This window comes from Ranitomeya imitator, chromosome 4 (genome assembly GCF_032444005.1).
Source record: "Ranitomeya imitator isolate aRanImi1 chromosome 4, aRanImi1.pri, whole genome shotgun sequence".
Taxonomy (NCBI): domain Eukaryota; kingdom Metazoa; phylum Chordata; class Amphibia; order Anura; family Dendrobatidae; genus Ranitomeya; species Ranitomeya imitator.
Window position 1 is genome coordinate 288,021,723 of NC_091285.1, and position 21,885 is coordinate 288,043,607.

Genomic DNA, 21,885 nt, shown 5'->3' on the forward strand with positions numbered 1-21,885 from the left:
TCTGCATTGATAAAACTCATCACTTTCTTTACATATAGAGGTAGAGCAACTTATACATCAGAGTAGTGGAACAAAGGAAGGCCATGCACCAGGAGAGGGTAATGGCAAATATGATGAGAACATTTAAATAGGCTAGATATACAGTATATCTCATAACAAATGGTATTAAAGAGGACCTGTCAGCAGGATATTAGATAACTAACTAAAGGTACGAGTAGAAAGCCCCTTTAATGGATATTACATTCATACCTTCCTAGTAACATTTTATTATAGTTTTATTCTCAAGTGCATCTGAACGGGCGCATCGTTCACCAGCTCTGCTGTACTTTACCACCCATTTCCGGCCTCCTGTCATTGACAGGTCACTCTTCTCTCATGGACCTGCATTCCCTGGCAATGTCATTGCCTGGGTTCATTTGACCATAATGGATGGCGTCTGTACAGTGAACTCCTGACAATGCTGCAAGATCAATTTACTGACTCCTCCAACATCATGAAAAGCTTACTATGTCAGCACTGTCGTTACAACGAACCCAGGTAATGATTGAATATCCTGCTGACATACCCTCTTTAAATGGTTGGAATTAATTTTTCAGTTAATTTTGTGCAATTCATTAAGGAATGTCATCCGAGTTTGCGAAATCTGTTCAGAAATTTGAGTTTTGACGTCCAGTGGGTCAAACAGGTATGTGTCAAAAGAGCCAGGATATAGCTCTATTATTCTGCTCTTGTTCCTTTTTTGTGTAAGTATAGTTGAGTATGAAATAAAAAAAGAATACAATCTAATCCAAAATCATATGTAAGAGAAACATTTATTTCAGTCTTCACAAGAACACGATTATACTAATCCAATCCAATCAAGAAATAAGGAAATAAGATGTGCAAAAAAAGAAAGAAATCAAAACATGGATGGCAATTTTTCCTTCAAAACACATTTTTTTTTACCATGCCAGTACATAAATATCTGTTTACCAAGGAATATGAAGTGCCCATAACACGATATATCATAAATCTTTTTTATCATTTGCAAAAACACTTTCTACAATATGTAATAAAATATTTCAGTGAGAAAATTATGTGCAGTTGATGAAGAGTGAGGAAAGTTTCAAAGATCAATTAGATATGCCAAGTTCATGTTCAAAGACTTGGTGTACAGAGTGGTCGCACATTCTATTTTTTTTATTTTTAGAAACATGAGAACGGATGTGTGTAATACTATTTTCCAGGTAATCCATGGTTTTCAAGCAATGGCTGGCATAAAATCTTATGAAAAGGTGCGTAGATTCATCTTTATACATGAACAGTTCCATTGGTTTATACATTAAATGTTTGGTTGATGCCTCATTTAAAAAACATGGTCATGTACTTAGATTCCCAAAGGACATCCTGCACAAAAATGTCGGTGGCGACTGTTCTATATTTGGCCTCAAGTATCACAAAATCAAAGGTAAAACCTTCCATATACTGGCTGTTATCACTTGGAATTCTTCTTGAACCAGGAGATTTGTCTGCACACTATAATACATCAGTTCCAATTATGTAATTTTTATTTGGTGTCAGTTCTTTAATGAGAAAAACATTCTTAACCCATGAGCCTTCTGTAGGAGTAGTCGGTCATCCTCACAGCTCCTGAAGGCACTGTGGATCTACAGAGCAACACATATGCCCATTCTGCAGGTAGAAATAGAAATAAAAGGTTAACAACTTGCATCACATAATAAAATTATATTTGCTCATTGCCGATATAATAGCTTGTCAATATAGATTAATGATACGCTTTAATTTGTCACATAATTGAAGAAGACATAAGAGATTCCACAACTTCTAATGGAAATAATATGGTATCAGATGTCCTTTTCTCCCTGCAATAATAAGGAATTATCTTCATATAACTTCGTACAGAATATTATAATTACTAAAGTACTTCATAAACCTCTCTGCTTGACTGATGAAGATGAAGCTCCAGAAAAATATAGAACATCTAGCTGACAATGACAATGCTATAATTTTTGTAGACTGGTGTGATCAGACTAATCATGGGTGAAATTGGTCCATTAACACTGTTAAGAAAGTTTTATTTTAATTTACTCATCTAGAATATCAAGCAAGGGTATTCCTTCCCTCCATCGCTTCCAACCCATATGTTGTATTCCAGATTGCTGGGAATGTATCTCAAAGTATCCACTCTTCCAATTTGTGCACCAGGTTTCTATTACATTAATGTGATTTTAAATAAGGCTAAAATAAAATATTAAATGCATTTATTTTGGATTCTATAGTTGCAAATTTGGGATACTTTTCTTAAAACGTATTCACAAAGATACCCTTTTGGTTTCTGTAACCCCCAGCAATGAGCTGTTATCACCAAAGTGGGCTCTAGCTAAGAAGTTTTGCTGTATTACAGATGAGCTAATATTCAAGAAGCATTCAATTCTACGTGAGCATACTATAAGAATACACATTCATCAAAATGCAGATTTTTTTGTAGTTAGTTTCTGTGCTAATTCAGCAAAATGGTGGCCACTGGTCTACATTTTTCTGGACCTTAATGGGCCATCAACAGGTTAAAAAATAAAAAAATGCTTATACTCACCTTACTGCTCACTTCACTGGCTTCTCCACTGCCCGCCATTCAGTTCTTCTTGCATCTTTTGAAATCCCTGGGCCCAGGACACTTATGGTCATGCTTGTGCAAGGTTGCGGCATCATGACCTTACGCGTGCTTGTGCACAACTATCCTGGGCCACATCAAAGCCAGATGTCATGGCCTAGTGTGAGGAGGCCAAGGATTCAGCATCTGTGGCTGTGATAAGAAGATGTGATAAGCACCAGATGGGTGACAGTGAGGAGTGGAGGGGCCAGAGAGGTGACCGATAAGGTGAGTATAAGTATTTTTTACATCTTTTGTTGATCATGTTCTGGGGTCAAAGAAACTCCAAAGCATATTAAGGGACATTAAAATTTGAGATTGAATTTTGCCTGATTCACTCATCTCTCCTCTGTAGCATTACATTAAGCATTTCAATGCACAGTCATTACTAGATATATGCTCTGGTTAATAAAGGAGGTTTTGATTGGGGAAACCACCTTTCATGACCCATTGGGTAAATGGATAGAGGTTGTCATTGTGAAACAACCCCTTTAAGAGTGACAACCATACAATGTCCAAAAGTCATGGTGTTTTAATTCTAAAGCGCTGAATTCCATGAACTGCTGTGATCTGAAGCACAGAGGTTACTCCATAATAATGCATCACTTTCTACAAGAATAAAGTACAGACAAAGAATCTAATGTGATGTCCAAGTGCCATTAAAAATAATCTGCTGAAAAAGCTTAGCATGCACATAAGAAAAATAATATGGAAGAAAACGAGTCATTTATTAGATGATACTGATGTTTTAATATCCAGTATGGTGTATTCATTAAAATGCTATCAAAGGTAATGTATAAAACATGAAGGAATAAAATGTCATCTCTGCCGATACCTTCATTTGATGCAATTTCTCTGGATACTTGGCATTACTCGTATGAGTGAATTATTTGCTGCATATTAAAAGGAATGGTTAGGAAATGCTCTGTACTATAATATGATGCATTAGATATTACATTTGACATATCTGCAGTGTTCATGTTGCATTCTGACATTATGCTAATATATGTCATCATAATGGGGAAAAGCACCGCTATGTGGGGCCGGAGGGTGGATGGGCAGAACTTCCCAAACAAGATGGGTATAAATTCAAAATGCAGATTATTTTTATTTTTTTAGTTAGGTAATGCTCTGGTTTACCTATTTTACTTTAGATTGAGTTATTAATTTATGGGCCAGAATTTAGTGCAGTGATACAGAACGTAGATAATCTTGAAGGTCTCAATTTAACTCCTGAAGGACAGACCTGTTTTGGACAATAAAAGAGAGCTTACCTCTGTGGAAAAATAACAAATAGTATATACTTTTCTAACAATCTCCCATCATTCCAATGTTAACACTGCCCAGGCCCAAGATCCATCCCTAATTGTATAGACATATGACCAATGTAGGTATTTACTGGTTTCAGCAATACTAGTGAGGATCCTGGAAAGCGGTAGTAGAGGAGCGGAGAGCGGATTAGTAGATGAGTATATACTATTTGTTATTCTTATACAGCACTTGGCTGTTTTACTTTTTTTTTTAACTAGTCAAAGTAATTGACAACCTTTGATTGGACCTAGCTTTTTTTCCATTTTTAACCTTCTATTCCAAAAGTCATAACATTTATATTTATTTCTGTATTAGGACTTGCTTGTATTTTGCAGGACAAGTAGTGTTTTAAATATTACTAATTTGAGGTTCACATAAATTATTGATTAGATTTTGTAAACAAATATTTTGCAAGGATGCAAAAAAAAATAAAAAATAACAATTCCATAATTCTTGGGGTTTTGTGTTTTTGGGTTTCATTTGCCGTGCAGTCAGTATGATTGCAACAATACAAAATTTATAAAATGCTTTATTATTTTTGCTTAATAAAATCACCTGAGAATAATTTGTTTTGATTTCTGAGACCCATCACTTTTTTATTTTAACCTCTTCCCGACCCATGACGCCACGTAGGCGTCATGAAAGTCGGTGCCAATCCGACCCATGACGCCTATGTGGCGTCATGGAAAGATCGCGTCCCTGCAGGCCGGGTGAAAGGGTTAACTCCCATTTCACCCGATCTGCAGGGACAGGGGGAGTGGTAGTTTAGCCCAAGGGGGGGTGGCTTCACCCCCTCGTGGCTACGATCGCTCTGATTGGCTGTTGAAAGTGAAACTGCCAATCAGAGCGATTTGTAATATTTCACCTATTATAACGGGTGAAATATTACAATCCAGCCATGGCCGATGCTGAAATATCATCGGCCATGGCTGGAAATAATAATGTGCCCCCACCCCACCGATCGCCCCCCCCAGCCCCCCGATCTGGCCGGTACACTACTCCGACTCCCCTCCGTCCAGTGCTCCGCTCCCCCCCGTGCTCTTGTCCGCTCCTCCCGTGCTCCAATCACTCCCCCGTGCTCCAATCACCCCCCGTGCACTCCGATCCACCCCCCGTGCTCCGTTCCAGCCCCCCCGTGCTCCGTTCCAGCCCCCCCGTGCTCCGTTCCACGCCCCCCGTGCTCCGTTCCACGCCTGCCGCGCTCCGATTCCCCACCCCATGCTTCGATCCACCCCCACGTGCTCCCCCCCACCCCATCATACTTACCGATCCTGCCGAGCTCCGTCCGTCTTCTCCCTGGGCGCCGCCATCTTCCAAAATGGCGGGCGCATGCGCAGTGCGCCCGCCGAATCTGCCGGCCGGCAGATTCGTTCCAAAGTGCATTTTGATCACTGAGATAGATTATATCTCAGTGATCAAAATAAAAAAAATAATAAATGACCCCCCCCCCCTTTGTCACCCCCATAGGTAGGGACAATAAAAAAATAAAGAAATTTTTTTTCCCACTAATGTTAGAATAGGGTTAGGGTTAGGGGTAGGGTTGTTAGGAGTCGAGTTTCCTCTGCGGCACAGGGGGAATCTCGATCCGTGTCTACTCCGGTCTCCCATTCTGCTTCGCCCGCAGTGGGCTCTGCTCAGCAGAGGCGTCGCTCCCAGCGTCTTGCTGGGACTGATTCTGTGCAGGGAGTTACTGCTGCCTTTCCTGGCTCTCCTGTTGTACTCTGCACTGATCTGCGGCGAGCTGGCTTCTCTGGGACTAAGTCCTTATTTGCACACACTGAGCATGCCCAGGGCAAGATCTCCCATTGGAGATCAAGAGTCACATGCTCAGGTACTGCAGCACATTCTATTGGTCCTCCTGGAAGGTCTTGGAAGGGCAAAACTTCAGTAGCAGCTTCCTGTGCTGCACCTATATAAACTGCGCATGACCGCACGGCCATGCGCTAGTATTGTCTTGTTATAATGTGTGTGTGTAGATGGATGTATGTCGAAGGATGAAAGCTCCTAAGTATCCCTCCCTAGTGTTGTTGACTGTTCGCGGATGATGGTAGCTATCTAGCGCCCGACTTGCCATCTACACGTAACACACATCTCAGCGTCCTTTGGCTGTGTCCGCCAGTACGGCGCCGTGCGCTTCCTCTGCGCTTTCCTTACCCAAGCCTGGGTGGATAGTGGCGTCCGTCAGTGCGGCACCGCACGCACTCTCGTGCCTTAAGTTTCTATTTATAAGTTTCCTTTCACACCCAGTTGTGGTGTTGTGCCAGCAAGAGTCTAATCGGACTTCAATCCCGGATTGGGGTTGTGTTCGCTGACTCCTTGCTCGCATTCTATGTGCGGTACTGCGGTCCTGTGACGTAACAGAATCGCTTCTTTCATGCAGGGTGCAGTTAACCCATGTGTGTATACCTAGTACCGCCATATTGTCCGTCTTGCTAGCTGCAGGGTCTTTTACCTGCACGGTGGACCTCGGACTGCGAACGCACCTAGTTTCTTACCATCTATACTTGGTGCGTTCCGCCAGTCCTTAACATAATACTAGCGCCAAGGTCTGGCTAGTATGGCGGACATTCAGCAATCTTTGCGGTCTATCCAGCAGTTGGAGGGTAGGTTGAAGGTTCTCGAGAACTCAACCTCAGCTGTGGATGTTACCGCAGTTGCTGTAAAGGCTGCTGGCGTGGCGGCAGCAACCTTGTCCACTGCCACCCCTGTTCCGACATTATCCCGACTCCCGTTGCCAGAAAAATTTTCTGGAGATTGCAAAACTTGTAGGGGATTCGTGAGTCAGTGCTCTATCCACCTCGAGCTCCTGGCTGCACGTTTTCCTACAGAGCGGGCTAAGGTGGGATTTATTGTCTCGCTGTTGTCGGACAGGGCGTTGGAGTGGGCTACGCCGCTGTGGGAGCGTGATGATCATGTGGTGCAGAGTGCTCCATTGTTTCTGGGCACGCTGAAAAAGGTCTTTCTAGGACCTCAACTCACCCATGATACAGCGCTCCAACTACTGGCATTAACTCAGGGTGAGTCCTTGGTCAGCCATTTTTCCGTCCGATTCCGTACTTTAGCTTCCGAGCTGGAGTGGTCGGATAAAGCCCTTATCCCCATATTCTGGAGGGGCCTGGCTGACCATGTTAAGGACGCTCTGGCCACTAGGGAGATTCCTGCCACACTGGAGGAGTTAATATCTATTTCTACTCGCATAGACCTCCGTTTTAACGAGCGGAGGTTGGAACGAGCCCAGTGTAGGCAGAGGTTTCGGCTGGCTCCTACCTTCGCCAAACCTTTGGAATCTCCAGTCCAGGCATCTGAGTCACATGAGGCCTTGGAGGTGACACGAGCGGGATCCAAGTCTCAGTCCGCTCGTGCACATAAGGTCCGTCATGTTTGCCAGCAGTCAGGACGTCTTGCCTCCAAGAGTCCTCAGCAGTCGGGGAAACGTCAGCGTCTAGTGGCAGTTGGAGGAGGTACACTAGACACGGCGACGTTTGCCTCAAAGTTGTCCTTCAAGGGGACAATTACCATAGGCCCATCCACTCTTACGGTCGAGCTATGCTTGGATTCTGGGGCAGAGGGTAACTTTATGTCCTCCGCCTTTGCCCAGCGTCACGCAATACCCTTGGTGATGCTCGCCCAGCCAGTGACCGTTCGAGTGGTAAATGGGTCAACACTACCTTCACAGATTACCCACCAAACCATTCCTTTCACGCTATCTGTGTCTCCATCACATCAGGAGATAATCTCCCTATTAGTCATTCCTGAGGGAATTGATGAGGTCCTGTTGGGGATGCCATGGCTTCGCTACCATTCTCCTCATATTGAGTGGTCCTCTGGGAGAATTTTGGGATGGAGTAAATCCTGTGAGGGTAGATGTCAGAGGGAGTGCGTTCAGGTTGCTACTACACAGGTACCCGCAGATCTTTCCTCTCTCCCCAAGCACTATTGGTCCCATGCAGACGTGTTCTCCAAAAGAGCTGCGGAGACCCTTCCGCCTCACCGCCCCTATGACTGTCCTATTGACCTCTTGCCTGGTGCTGAGCCTCCACGGGGTCGAGTCTACCCGTTATCTCTCCCGGAGACGGAGGCAATGTCCCAGTATATTCAGGAGAATCTGGCAAGAGGATTCATTAGGAAGTCAGTGTCACCGGCAGGGGCTGGGTTCTTCTTCGTACAGAAGAAGACTGGAGACTTACGTCCATGCATAGACTACAGGGGTCTTAACGCCATTACCGTTAAGAACAAGTACCCATTACCCCTGATATCTGAGCTCTTTGATAGGCTACGGGGAGCAAAGGTATTTACAAAGTTAGATCTGCGGGGTGCTTACAACCTGATTCGCATCCGTGAGGGGGATGAATGGAAGACGGCTTTTAACACCAGGGATGGTCACTATGAATATCTAATGATGACCTTTGGGCCCTGTAATGCCCCAGCCGTTTTCCAAGACTTTGTGAACGACATCTTTCGGGATATGCTCACCACCTCGGTCGTAGTCTATCTGGATGACATTCTCATCTACTCTCCAGATATAGACTCCCATCGGAGAGATGTTCGCAAAGTCTTCGACCTCTTACGGGCAAACTCCCTCTACGCTAAGTTGGAGAAGTGTGTGTTTGAGCAGGAGTCCTTGCCTTTCCTTGGTTATATCATTTCTGCCCAGGGTTTGGCTATGGATCCTGCCAAGCTACAGGCGGTAATGGACTGGCAGGAACCCCATTCTCTTAAAGCGGTGCAGCGCTTTATGGGGTTCATTAATTACTATCGCCAGTTCATTCCACACTTCTCAACTTTGGTAGCTCCCTTGGTCGCCCTCACCAAGAAGGGAGCAAATCCCAAGTTGTGGTCAGAGGAGGTCTCCAAGGCCTTTCTCTCGATTAAGTCACACTTCGCTAGCGCTCCCATCCTACATCGCCCCGATGTAGATAAACCATTCATCTTGGAGGTGGATGCCTCATCCGTTGGTGCTGGAGCAGTCCTTTTCCAAAAGGATGCTCAAGGTCGGAAGCATCCTTGCTTCTTCTTCTCCAAAACTTTCACACCAGCGGAGAGGAATTATTCCATCGGGGACAGGGAGTTGCTAGCCATGAAGTTGGCTTTTTCAGAGTGGAGACAACTCTTGGAGGGAGCTCGCTTTCCCTTCCAAGTCTTCACTGACCACAAGAACTTGGTGTATATACAGACGGCCCAGCGGCTAAATTCTCGCCAGGCTAGATGGTCCCTGTTTTTCTCCCGGTTCCATTTTACCCTCCATTTTCTCTCCGGGGAGAAGAACGTTCGTGCCGACGCTCTCTCCCGCTCCGTAGTGTCATCTGAGGAGGAGGAGGAGGAGCCTCGGCTTATTGTCCCGCCTGAGAGCCTGAGAACTGTAGCTCCGGTTTCGCTGGAGTCTGTGCCCCCGGGCAAGACTTTTGTGCCAGCTAACTTGCGACCGGAGGTTCTCTCTTGGGCTCACTCCTCCAGAGTGGGTGGGCATTTTGGGACCAAGAGGACATCTGAGCTTTTGGCGAGAACATATTGGTGGCCGCATATGGTCCGAGATGTCAAGGACTATATTCAGGCGTGCGTTTCTTGTGCCCAGAATCGGTCTCCTCGGCAACGGCCTGCTGGGTTGCTTTACCCTCTACCGGTGGCAGACAGGCCCTGGGAGATGGTCGGAATGGACTTTGTGGTGGGCTTACCCAAGTCGCGTGGCTGCTCCATTATTTGGGTTGTCACCGATAATTTCTCTAAGATGGTACATTTGGTACCGCTTCCTCGGTTACCCTCAGCACGGGCCTTGGCGGTGTTGTTCATGAAGCATGTTTTCCGATTGCATGGTATGCCTGATAAGATTGTCAGCGATCGGGGTCCCCAGTTCGCGTCTCGGTTTTGGAGAGAGCTCTGCCGTTTGCTCAGCATAGAGTTAAACCTCTCCTCTGCATATCATCCCGAGACGAATGGGTTGGTGGAGAGAACCAACCAGACTCTGGTGACATATTTGCGACATTTCGTCTCCGCTAGGCAGGATGACTGGGCATCTTTGCTACCTTGGGCGGAATTTGCCTTGAACAACGCCGTAGCCGATTCCACTGGCCAAACTCCTTTTCTCCTTAATTACGGCCAGCATCCGCGTGTTCCTGTGCCCATGCCCGTGTCATCCACTGATTTTAGGGTGGCAGACTGGGCGGTGGAGGCACGGGACATCTGGGACCGCACACAGGATGCCATTCGGGCCTCCAAGGAGAGAATGAGGGTTTCGGCTGATACACACCGGCGTCCCGCTCCGGTCTTTGCTCCCGGCGACTTAGTGTGGCTCTCCGCCCGTAACATCAGGCTGCGAGTTGAGTCCACTAAGTTTGCTCCTCGCTACATTGGCCCGTTTAAGGTTCTGGAACAGGTCAACCCTGTGGTTTACCGTTTGGCTATTCCTCCACGCCTTGGTATCACCGATACCTTTCACGTTTCCCTCTTAAAGCCCGTTCATTTGTCCTGGTTTTCCGAGTCATCTGCTGGGACATCGGGTTCATCCACGGATGAGTTTGAGGTGAATGCTATTGTGGGAAGCAAGGTGGTACGTGGCAAAAAATTTTATTTGGTGGATTGGAAGGGTCATGGTCCAGAGGATAGAACCTGGGAGCCTGTGGAGCACATTCGGGCTCCGCTGCTTATTGCGGCTTTTGAGCGTAGTGAGGCTCAAGGAGGGGGGGGCCCTAGGAGGGGGGGTAATGTTAGGAGTCGAGTTTCCTCTGCGGCACAGGGGGAATCTCGATCCGTGTCTACTCCGGTCTCCCATTCTGCTTCGCCCGCAGTGGGCTCTGCTCAGCAGAGGCGTCGCTCCCAGCGTCTTGCTGGGACTGATTCTGTGCAGGGAGTTACTGCTGCCTTTCCTGGCTCTCCTGTTGTACTCTGCACTGATCTGCGGCGAGCTGGCTTCTCTGGGACTAAGTCCTTATTTGCACACACTGAGCATGCCCAGGGCAAGATCTCCCATTGGAGATCAAGGGTCACATGCTCAGGTACTGCAGCACATTCTATTGGTCCTCCTGGAAGGTCTTGGAAGGGCAAAACTTCAGTAGCAGCTTCCTGTGCTGCACCTATATAAACTGCGCATGACCGCACGGCCATGCGCTAGTATTGTCTTGTTATAATGTGTGTGTGTAGATGGATGTATGTCGAAGGATGAAAGCTCCTAAGTATCCCTCCCTAGTGTTGTTGACTGTTCGCGGATGATGGTAGCTATCTAGCGCCCGACTTGCCATCTACACGTAACACACATCTCAGCGTCCTTTGGCTGTGTCCGCCAGTACGGCGCCGTGCACTTCCTCTGCGCTTTCCTTACCCAAGCCTGGGTGGATAGTGGCGTCCGTCAGTGCGGCACCGCACGCACTCTTGTGCCTTAAGTTTCTATTTATAAGTTTCCTTTCACACCCAGTTGTGGTGTTGTGCCAGCAAGAGTCTAATCGGACTTCAATCCCGGATTGGGGTTGTGTTCGCTGACTCCTTGCTCGCATTCTATGTGCGGTACTGCGGTCCTGTGACGTAACAGAATCGCTTCTTTCATGCAGGGTGCAGTTAACCCATGTGTGTATACCTAGTACCGCCATATTGTCCGTCTTGCTAGCTGCAGGGTCTTTTACCTGCACGGTGGACCTCGGACTGCGAACGCACCTAGTTTCTTACCATCTATACTTGGTGCGTTCCGCCAGTCCTTAACAAGGGTTAGGGTTAGGGGTAGGGTTAGGGGTAGGGTTAGGGTTAGGGGTAGGGTTAGGGTTAGGGGTAGGGGTAGGGTTAGGGTTAGGGTTAGGGGTAGGGTTAGGGGTAGGGGTAGGGTTAGGGTTAGGGTTAGGGGTAGGGGTAGGGTTAGGGGTAGGGTTAGGGGTAGGGTTAGGGTTAGGGTTTCGGTATGTGCACACGTATTCTGGTCCTCTGCGGATTTTTCCACTGCGGATTTGATAAATCCGCAGTGCTAAACCGCTGCGGATTTATGGCGGATTTACCGCGTTTTTTTCTGCGCATTTCACTGCGGTTTTACAATTGCGATTTTCTATTGGAGCAGTTGTAAAACTGCTGCGGAATCCGCACAAAGAAGTGACATGCTGCGGAATGTAAACTGCTGCGTTTCCGTGCAGTTTTTCCACAGCATGTGTACAGCGATTTTTGTTTCCCGTAGGTTTACATTGAACTGTAAACTCATGGGAAACTGCTGCGGATCCGCAGCGTTTTCCGCAGCGTGTGCACATACCTTTAGAATTAGGCCATGTGCACACGGTGCGGATTTGGCTGCGGATTCGCAGCAGTGTTCCATCAGGTTTACAGTACCATGTAAACATATGAAAAACCAAATCCGCTGTGCCCATGGTGCGGAAAATACCGCGCGGAAACGCTGCGTTGTATTTTCTGCAGCATGTCAATTCTTTGTACGGATTCCGCAGCGTTTTACACCTATTCCTCAATAGGAATCCGCAGGTGAAATCCGCACAAAAAACACTGGAAATCCGCGGAAAATGCGCAGGTAAAACGCAGTGCCTTTTACCTGCGGATTTTTCAAAAATGATGCTGAAAAATCTCACACGAATCCGCAACGTGGGCACATGGCCTTAGGGTTAGGGTTGGAATTAGGGTTGTGGTTAGGGTTGTGATTAGGGTTATGGCTACAGTTGGGATTAGGGTTAGGGGTGTGTTGGGGTTAGGGTTGTGATTAGGGTTATGGCTACAGTTGGGATTAGAGTTAGGGGTGTGTTGGGGTTAGGGTTGTGGTTAGGGGTGTGTTGCGGTTAGGGTTGTGATTAGGGTTATGGCTGCAGTTGGGATTAGAGTTAGGCGTGTGTTGGGGTTAGTGTTGGAGGTAGAATTGAGGGGTTACCACTGTTTAGGCACATCAGGGGGTCTCCAAACGCAACATGGCGCCACCATTGATTCCAGCCAATCTCGTATTCAAAAAGTCAAATGGTGCTCCCTCACTTCCGAGCCCCGACGTGTGCCCAAACAGTGGTTTACCCCCACATATGGGGTACCAGCATACTCAGGATAAACTGCGCAACAATTACTGGGGTCCAATTTCTCCTGTTACCCTTGTGAAAATAAAAAAATGCTTGCTAAAACATCATTTTTGAGGAAAGAAAAATGATTTTTTATTTTCACGGCTCTGCGTTGTAAACGTCTGTGAAGCACTTGGGGGTTCAAAGTGCTCACCACATATCTAGATAAGTTCCTTGGGGGGGTCTAGTTTCTAAAATGGGGTCACTTGTGGGGGGTTTCTACTGTTTAGGCACACCAGGGGCTCTGCAAACGCAATGTGACGCCCGCAGACCATTCCATCAAAGTCTGCATTTCAAAAGTCACTACTTCCCTTCTGAGCCCCGACGTGTGCCCAAACAGTGGTTTACCCCCACACTTGGGGTATCAGCGTACTCAGGAGAAACTGGACAACAACTTTTGGGGTCCAATTTCTCCTGTAACCCTTGGGAAAATAAAAAATTCTGGGCTAAATAATTATTTTTGAGGAAAGAAAGTGTATTTATTATTTTCACGGCTCTGCATTATAAACTTCTGTGAAGCACTTGGGGGTTCAAAGTGCTCACCACACATCTAGATAAGTTCCTTTCGGGGTCTAGTTTCCAAAATGGGGTCACTTGTGGGGGGTTTCTACTGTTAAGCCACATCAGGGGCTCTGCAAACGCAACGTGACGCCCACAGAGCATTCCATCAAAGTCTGCATTTCAAAACGTCACTACTTCACTTCCGAGCCCCGGCATGTGCCCAAACAGTGGTTTACCCCCACATATGGGGTATCAGCATACTCAGGAGAAACTGGACAACAACTTTAGGGGTCAAATTTCTCCTGTTACCCTTTGGAAAATAAAAAATTGCAGGCTAAAAGATCATTTTTGAGAAAATAATTTTTTTTTTTTTTTTCATGGCTCTGCATTATAAACTTCTGTGAAGCACTTGGGGGTTCAAAGTCCTCACCACACATCTAGATTAGTTCCTTTGGGGGTCTAGTTTCCAAAATGGGGTCATTTCTGGGGGATCTCCAATGTTTAGGCACACAGGGGCTCTCCAAACGTGACATGGTGTCCGCTAATGATTGGAGCTAATTTTCCATTTAAAAAGCCAAATGGCGTGCCATCCCTTCCGAGCCCTGCCGTGTGCCCAAACAGTGGTTTACCCCCACATATGGGGTATCAGCGTACTCAGGACAAACTGGACAACAATATTTGGGGTCCAATTTCTCCTATTATCCTTGGCAAAATAGGAAATTCCAGGCTAAAAAATCATTTTTGAGGAAAGAAAAATTATTTTTTCTTTTCATGGCTCTGCGTTATAAACTTCTGTGAAGCACCTGGGGGTTTAAAGTGCTCAATATGCATCTAGATAAGTTCCTTGGGGGTCTAGTTTCCAAAATGGGGTCACTTGTGGGGGAGCTCCAATGCATAGGCACACAGGGGCTCTCCAAACGCGACATGGTGTCCGCTAACAATTGGAGCTAATTTTCCATTCAAAAAGTCAAATGGCGCGCCTTCCCTTCCGAGCCCTGCCGTGTGCCCAAACAGTGGTTTACCCCCACATATGAGGTATCGGCGTACTCGGGAGAAATTGCCCAACAAATTTTATGATCCATTTTATCCTACTGCCCATGTGAAAATGAAAAAATTGAGGCGAAAAGAATTTTTTTGTGAAAAAAAGTACTTTTTCATTTTTACAGATCAATTTGTGAAGCACCTGAGGGTTTAAAGTGCTCACTAGGCATCTAAATAAGTTCCTTGGGGGGTCTAGTTTCCAAAATGGGGTCACTTGTGGGGGAGCGCCAATGTTTAGGCACACAGGAGCTCTCCAAACGCGACATGGTGTCCGCTAACGATGGAAATAATTTTTCATTCAAAAAGTCAAATGGCGCTCCTTCCCTTCCGAGCCTTACCATGTGCCCAAACAGTGGTTTACCCCCACATATGAGGTATCGGCGTACTCAGGAGAAATTGCCCAACACATTTTAGGATCCATTTTATCCTGTTGCCCATGTGAAAATGAAAAAATTGAGGCTAAAAGAATTTTTTTGTGAAAAAAAAGTACTTTTTCATTTTTACGGATCAATTTGTGAAGCACCTGGGGGTTCAAAGTGCTCACTATGCATCTAGATAAGTTCCTTGGGGCGTCTAGTTTCCAAAATGGGGTCACTTGTGGGGGAGCTCCAATTTTTAGGCACACGGGGGCTCTCCAAACGTGACATGGTGTCCGCTAAAGAGTAGAGCCAATTTTTGATTCAAAAAGTCAAATGGCGCTCCTTCCCTTCCAAGCCCTGCCGTGCGCCCAAACAGTGGTTTACCCCCACATATGAGGTATCAGCCTACTCAGGACAAATTGTACAACAACGTTCGTGGTTCAGTTTCTCCTTTTACCATTGGGAAAATAAAAAAATTGTTGCTAAAAGATAATTTTTGTGACTAAAAAGTTAAATGTTCATTTTTTCCTTCCATGTTGCTTCTGCTGCTGTGAAGCACCTGAAGGGTTAATAAACTTCTTGAATGTGGTTTTGAGTACCTTGAGGGGTGCAGTTTTTAGAATTGTGTCACTTTTGGGTATTTTCAGCCATATAGACCCCTCAAACTGACTTCAAATGTGAGGTGGTCCCTAAAAAAAATGGTTTTGTAAATTTCGTTGTAAAAATGACAAATCGCTGGTCAAATTTTAACCCTTATAACTTCCTAACAAAAAAAAAATTTTGTTTCCAAAATTGTGCTGATGTAAAGTAAACATGTGGGAAATGTTATTTATTAACTATTTTGTGTCACATATCTCTCTGGTTTAACAGAATAAAAATTCAAAATGTGAAAATTGTGAAATTTTCAAAATTTTTGCCAAATTTCCGTTTTTATCACAAATAAACGCAGAATTTATTGACCTAAATTTACCACTTTCATGAAGCCCAATATGTCACGAAAAAACAATCTCAGAACCGCTAGGATCCGTTGAAGCGTTCCTGAGTTATTACCTCATAAAGGGACACTGGTCAGAATTGCAAAAAACGGCAAGGTCTTTAAGGTCAAAATAGGCTGGGTCATGAAGGGGTTAAGGTAGAGTTTTAAGGGCTTGTGAAATCACCCCTTCTTTTATTTTAACTCCTTGGATTAAATTGTGATTGATTTTGGCATGTAATGGGTTAAAATCCCACTGCAATATTTTTTTTTCACTGATGGTGTGGTGACGTAAGTGCTCTGGCCCTGGTCATTTTTCGCTCTGGTCCTGTGACGCCATCTTGTGAGTGCAGTTTCTGACTGACCGATAATCTGAACTTATGTCACAAGCTCTCAAGGCAAGTCTATGAGAGCCAGAAAGAATCCAGAATGAGGCTCTCATAGATTTACATTGATTAGTGACCTCCAGCTCGTTCTATGAAACATTGGAGCAGCAAGCAGGTCACAAAGTGCAAGAGATGGACCAATTCTGTGAAAATTAATGAAAACGTCGTAAGGTGAGTATGAGACTTGGGGACAAGGGACTTGGATTTTAAGCACCACTCCAGAGATGAAATAAAAAAACACACTTGCTTTACACAATTGTGGCAGTTTTGGTAGAAGCTTGGCCTGTATAGTACTTCCAGTAAAAGATTTGTGCCATAAATATGAGCAAACCAGAAGAAAAACAGGACCATCAATAGTAAGAATTTCACCTTATACTTATTTATATAGATATTTATATTCAGTGGCAACTAGTATACTGTATAAACACAACCTTTGAACCTTTTCTGCTTTACTGGGTAATAAAAATAATCACATTATATTTAATTATTTCAACAGAAAGACACATTACTGTCAAACTGTGACTACATCTCTGGTAAGACAACCACATTACCGTTGTCATCTAAATGTGTAACAATTCATTCCCTTAGGGCGCATGCAGTTGTCTGTGGATTTTGGTCCGATCAAGGGCTGCAGTGGGCACGGTCAGGACTCTCCTGAGCCAAGCGTGACAGCTTTATGTACAGTGGGTATGAAAGTATTCAGACCCCTTTACATTTTTCACTCTTTGTTTAATTGCAGTCATTTTGTAAATTCAAAAAAGTTCATTTTTTTCTCATTAATGTACACTCTGCACCCCATCTTGACTGAAAAAAACAAATGCAGTAATTTTTGCAAATTTATTAAAAAACAAAAACTGAAATATCACGTGGTCATAAGTATTCAGACCCTTTGCTCAGTATTGAGTAGAAGCACCCTTTTGAGCTAGTACAGCCATGAGTCTTCTTGGAAATGATGCAACAAGTTTTTCACACCTGGATTTGGGGATCCTCTGCCATTCTTCCTTGCAGATCCTCTCCTGTTCCATCAGGTTGACTGGTGAACGTTGGTGGACAGCCATTTTTAGGTCTCTCCAGAGATGCTCAATTGGGTTTAGGTCAGGATCTGGCCGTGCCAGTCAAGAATTGTCACAGAGTTGTTCTGAAGCCACTCCTTTGTTATTTTAGCTGTGTGCTTAGGGTCATTGTCTTGCTGGAAGGTGAACCTTCGGCCGAGTCTGAGGTCCAGAAAACTCTGGAAGTTGTTTTCATCCAGGATATCTCTGTCCTTGGCTGCATTCATGTTTCCTTCAAAGACCACCAGTTGTCCTGTCCCTGCAGCTGAAAAACACCCCCTTAGCATGATGCTGCCACCACCATGTTTCACTATTGGGATTGTATTGGGCAGGTGATGAGCAGTGCCTGGTTTTCTCCTCCACACATACTGCTTAGAATTATCACAAAAAAAGTTCTATCTTCCTCTAATCAGACCAGAGAATCTTATTTCTCATAGTCTGGGAGTCCTTCATGTGTTTTTTAACAAACTCTATGAGGGCTTTTATGTGTCTTGCATTGAGGAGAGGCTTCCGTTGGGCCACTCTGCCATAAAGGCCCGACTGGTGGAGGGCTGCAGTGATAGTTTACTTTGTGTAACTTTCTCAAATCTCCATACTGCATCTCTGGAGCTCAGCCACAGTGATCTTGGGGTTCTTCTTTACCTCTCTCACCAAGGCTCTTGTCCCATGATTGCTCAGTTTGGCTGGACGGCCAGGTCTAGGAAGACTTGTGGTGGTCCCAAACTTTTTCCATTTAAGGATTATGGAGGTCACTGAGCTATTAGGAACCTTGAGTACTGCAGAAATTATTTTGTAACCTTGCCTAGATCTGTGCCTTGCCACAATTCTGTCTCTAAGCTCCTTGGCCAGTTCCTTTGACCTAATGATTCTCATTTGGTCTGACATGCACTGTGAGCTGTGAGGTCTTATATAGACAGATGTGTGCCTTTCCAAATCAAGTCCTACCAGTTTAATTAAACACAGCTGGACTCCAATGAAGGAGTGGAACCATCTCAAGGAGGATCACAAGGAAATGGACAGCATGTGACTTAAATATGAGTGTCTGAGCAAAGGGTTTAAATACTTATGACCATGTGATATTTCAGTTTTTCTTTTTTATTAAATTTGCAAAAATGTCTAAATTTCTGTTTTTTTTAGTCAAGATGTGAAAAAATTAACTTTTTTGAATTTACCAAATGACTGCAATGAGTAAAAAATTTAAAGGAGGTATGAATATTTTCTGTACCCACTGTATTTTTAGTGAATATGTGGAGAGATGGGAAAACCCAAACAGTAAAGTTCAAGGTCCTTCCTGAATACCTACTGTTTGGGCACGGCCCCTGAACACGGCCTTCTCCAGAAAGTCGGTGCTACTGTTCAGGTTCCTCACTCCGAACATCGGGTGTTTCCAATGCTGTCATCTGATTATTACCGCCAGTCAGAGCGATGCAGTCAGAGCGATGCAGTGCAATGGTCACAGAGGCATCGGCTGATAGGAATACTACTCAGCCACACCTGCTGTCACTGATAATGGTGTGGTGTCCCCAGTAATTTTATAAGCAGCGGAGGGAAAGCCAAAGGCTGAGGGCTGAAGCTAATATTCTGTGAAGGAGGGCAATATCTCTAAAGGGTTCCAGGCTATTAATATCAGCTCACAGTTGTTGGTAGGACCACAGAAAAAAATTATGTTGGGTCCCCATAATTTGAAAGCAGCAAAGGCTAAAGGCTAAACAGACAACTGTGGGTTGATATTAATAGCCAAGGAAGGGGATGGGAAATTGTCTCTCCTCCCAGGCTAAGAACATCAGCCCTCATCACCCCAGAAATGGCGCATCAATAAGATACGCCAAATCTGGTGCTTAGCCTCACTCTTCCCATTTGCCCTGTGGTGGTGGAAATTGGAATAATAGGGTTGGGGGTTGATGTCACCTTTGTATTGTCAGGTGACATCAAGCCCATCCACTACTAACACTATAGTAATTGCTTCTGTCATTGTCTAACGCTGAACTGCTGAACTGCAGTGAGAAACTTCACCAGAGTTTCACAGATGAACCCTGATATGCAAATTGCCTCTTCTGAGACAAAGAGGACTTAACTCTATAGCGCCACCTGTTGAAAGTAGCGATCCTACAAGTCACAATCAACTCTTTAACGAGTCGTGCAATATGACTTAGGATAAAAGCCAAATCAGTATCTCAATTCGCAGACACGGTGTTTCGGGCTGTTGACCCTCGTCAGTGCGAAGCATGAGAACTAATTTGGCTATGTGAGAGGCTCTGGACTGGGGTCTAACCCTGGTGAACTTACTTTCTCGTGCAGCGGTGCCGTAGTTCACCGGGGTTCAGCTTTGAACTTCAGTGAACTTTCTCACAGGAGCTTAGCGCTAGACACTGACAGGAGCATATCGCTCCTGTCTGTATAAGATGGATGATGGGGAGAGCGGTCACTAATGTGACTGCTTTCCAAATCATTGTGGGACACTCTGGATTAGCTGCACTTTTTTTTCTTTTTACAGGGGACATGAGTGTTGGTGGATAAGGCGTAAGGTGAATATTTTTGTTTATTATTTTCTGTTTTTTTACATGGACAAAGGCTTCAATGGAATGGTCAACTCGTAAGGTCAGTCTACATTTGTTTTCTACTTTTACTTCAAACAAAAGGAGTCTGTGTCATTTATTTCAATTTAAGGATTTTATTCAGTGGGTGCGAGAAAAATATCACACAGCACTGGGACCATGCATATGCCATCCGTACTGCCTCCATATAAAACGCATCTATGTAACAAAAAAAAGGAAATTTCTTTTGGAAAATCCAGGAAGCTTATCATTTGACACAAGGGATACTATAAAGTGAAAAAAAAACACCTCACGGAACCCATAAATATGGCTCCCACCATCAATATGGAAATGATGTTGGTTCTTGTGCATCAAAGGCAAGAAGTGTGGGACAGCAAGGATGATGGTTATGCGGACGAGGGTTGCTGGCATGCATAATGGACCTAGAGTTGCTGCCAACTGTATTCAAATTTTGAAGGTCGCTCACAACAGGTTCAAGAGGATGTAAGTATGGCAAATATAAATGGCACATTATAATTATATGTGTAATTTTGTAGGTGAGGTGAAAGACAAAAAATATTTAATCAAAAACATTGTGTCCAATTTTTTTCCCACCAAAATGCCCCAATAAAAGAACAAATTTAGCTAGCCAACATAAACAATAAAAAACACAAAGAAAACTAAACGCCACACTAGCAGTGATTTTTGAAGACACATTATACATGTTATTTCAGAGAACATCTTTTACCTACACTAATCTGTTATCTAATATCTTCCACCTTTCTTTCTAGTAGGATTAGTGACAAGACGTTAAAGGAGTTGCTGGGACTAGATCCACTGTGACAGACAAAAGTGGAGCAAGAGTGGTGGTGTGGCCCTTGGAAAAAGGCCATTCCTCTATTATGACCAGCTGCAGTTTTTGTCCCAAGTCCTAGATCTTCACCCATAAGTGGCTACCTTTTTCAGTTTTTTGTTTGCAATGTTTTGATTATGATTTTTCAGGGCAAAAAATTGTATTCCCTGTCATCCCTTCACCTTACAAAACTAGTCTGAGAAAAAAGTGAACTACCTCCAGCTCGGAGCTGCTGTAGGCCGAAGAGGATTGTGCCCTGGAGGCAGAACTGGAGGCCAGATTGAAGAGGAGCCTTCGGAGAGCACCGCCTCACTGCAGTCCATGGACACCTCCCTCCATGCACCAATAAGCCAGCTGTGCTACCAGCGAAGGAGTGCCCCATACACCAGCACTGGCGTATGTGACCTGGAAATTGCTGTGAGTTATGATGGACAGGAGGATTTCTGTGTGTGTCCATGGCCATGCGCTAGTGTACATTGGTAAACGTGTGTGTGTTGTGAGTGAAAGTCGTTCTTTAAAAAACCCTCCCTATTGGATGACTGTTCGCGGAAGGAGTATGATTGCTGTCTAGCGCCCGACTTATCCAACAGCACGTTACACACCAATACAGTGTCTAGTTGCTGTGTCCGCCAGTGCGGCGCCATGCGCTTTCACAGAACTTTCCCGACCCAAGCCTGGGTGGTTAGTGGCGTCCGCCAGTGCGGCACTGCATGCACTCTCATGCATTCTTTAGTTATTATTTTGGTTACGCTGACACCCCAGTTGCGGTGTCGACCGCAAGTAGTCTACACAGACTCAGATCCCAAGTCTTAGGACTGAGCTCGGAGACTCCTTGCTTATGCTCTTGTGTGCGGTACCGCGGCCCTGTGACTTAACAGGGTTCGCTTCCTTCACACAGGGTGAAGTTAACCCGTGTGTGTAGTCACATTGTACCGCCATATAGTCCATCATTACTTGGCAGCAGGTTCCATCTCTGCATGGTGGACCCCGGGCTGCGAACGCACCTTATTCTACGTATCTTATGATTTGGTGCGTTCCGCGAGCCCTAACATAATGTGAAAAGATTTATAAAAAGGGGGATTTCAAAGGCCCATAGCAGTGGTGACTTTAGCACGAAACTAGGGACCTTATATTTTCTTTTCATATGTACAGTAGTTTAGTGTCCAACTTTATTAGTAGTTTTACATGCTTCTAATTTTTTTTTTAATTGT

At 44.9% G+C, this 21,885-nt stretch overlaps 1 protein-coding gene across 1 annotated transcript in view; it reads right to left on the minus strand.

The window, feature by feature from the left end:
• Positions 1-793: 793 nt before the first annotated feature.
• Positions 794-21,885, minus strand: part of NELL2 (neural EGFL like 2) — a 587,110-nt gene continuing 566,018 nt past the window's right edge. The window contains exon 20 of the mRNA XM_069764734.1: positions 794-1,671. Within this exon, the coding sequence (XP_069620835.1) occupies positions 1,621-1,671 (51 nt within the window). The 3' untranslated portion in view covers positions 794-1,620. The remainder of the gene's footprint in view (positions 1,672-21,885) is intronic.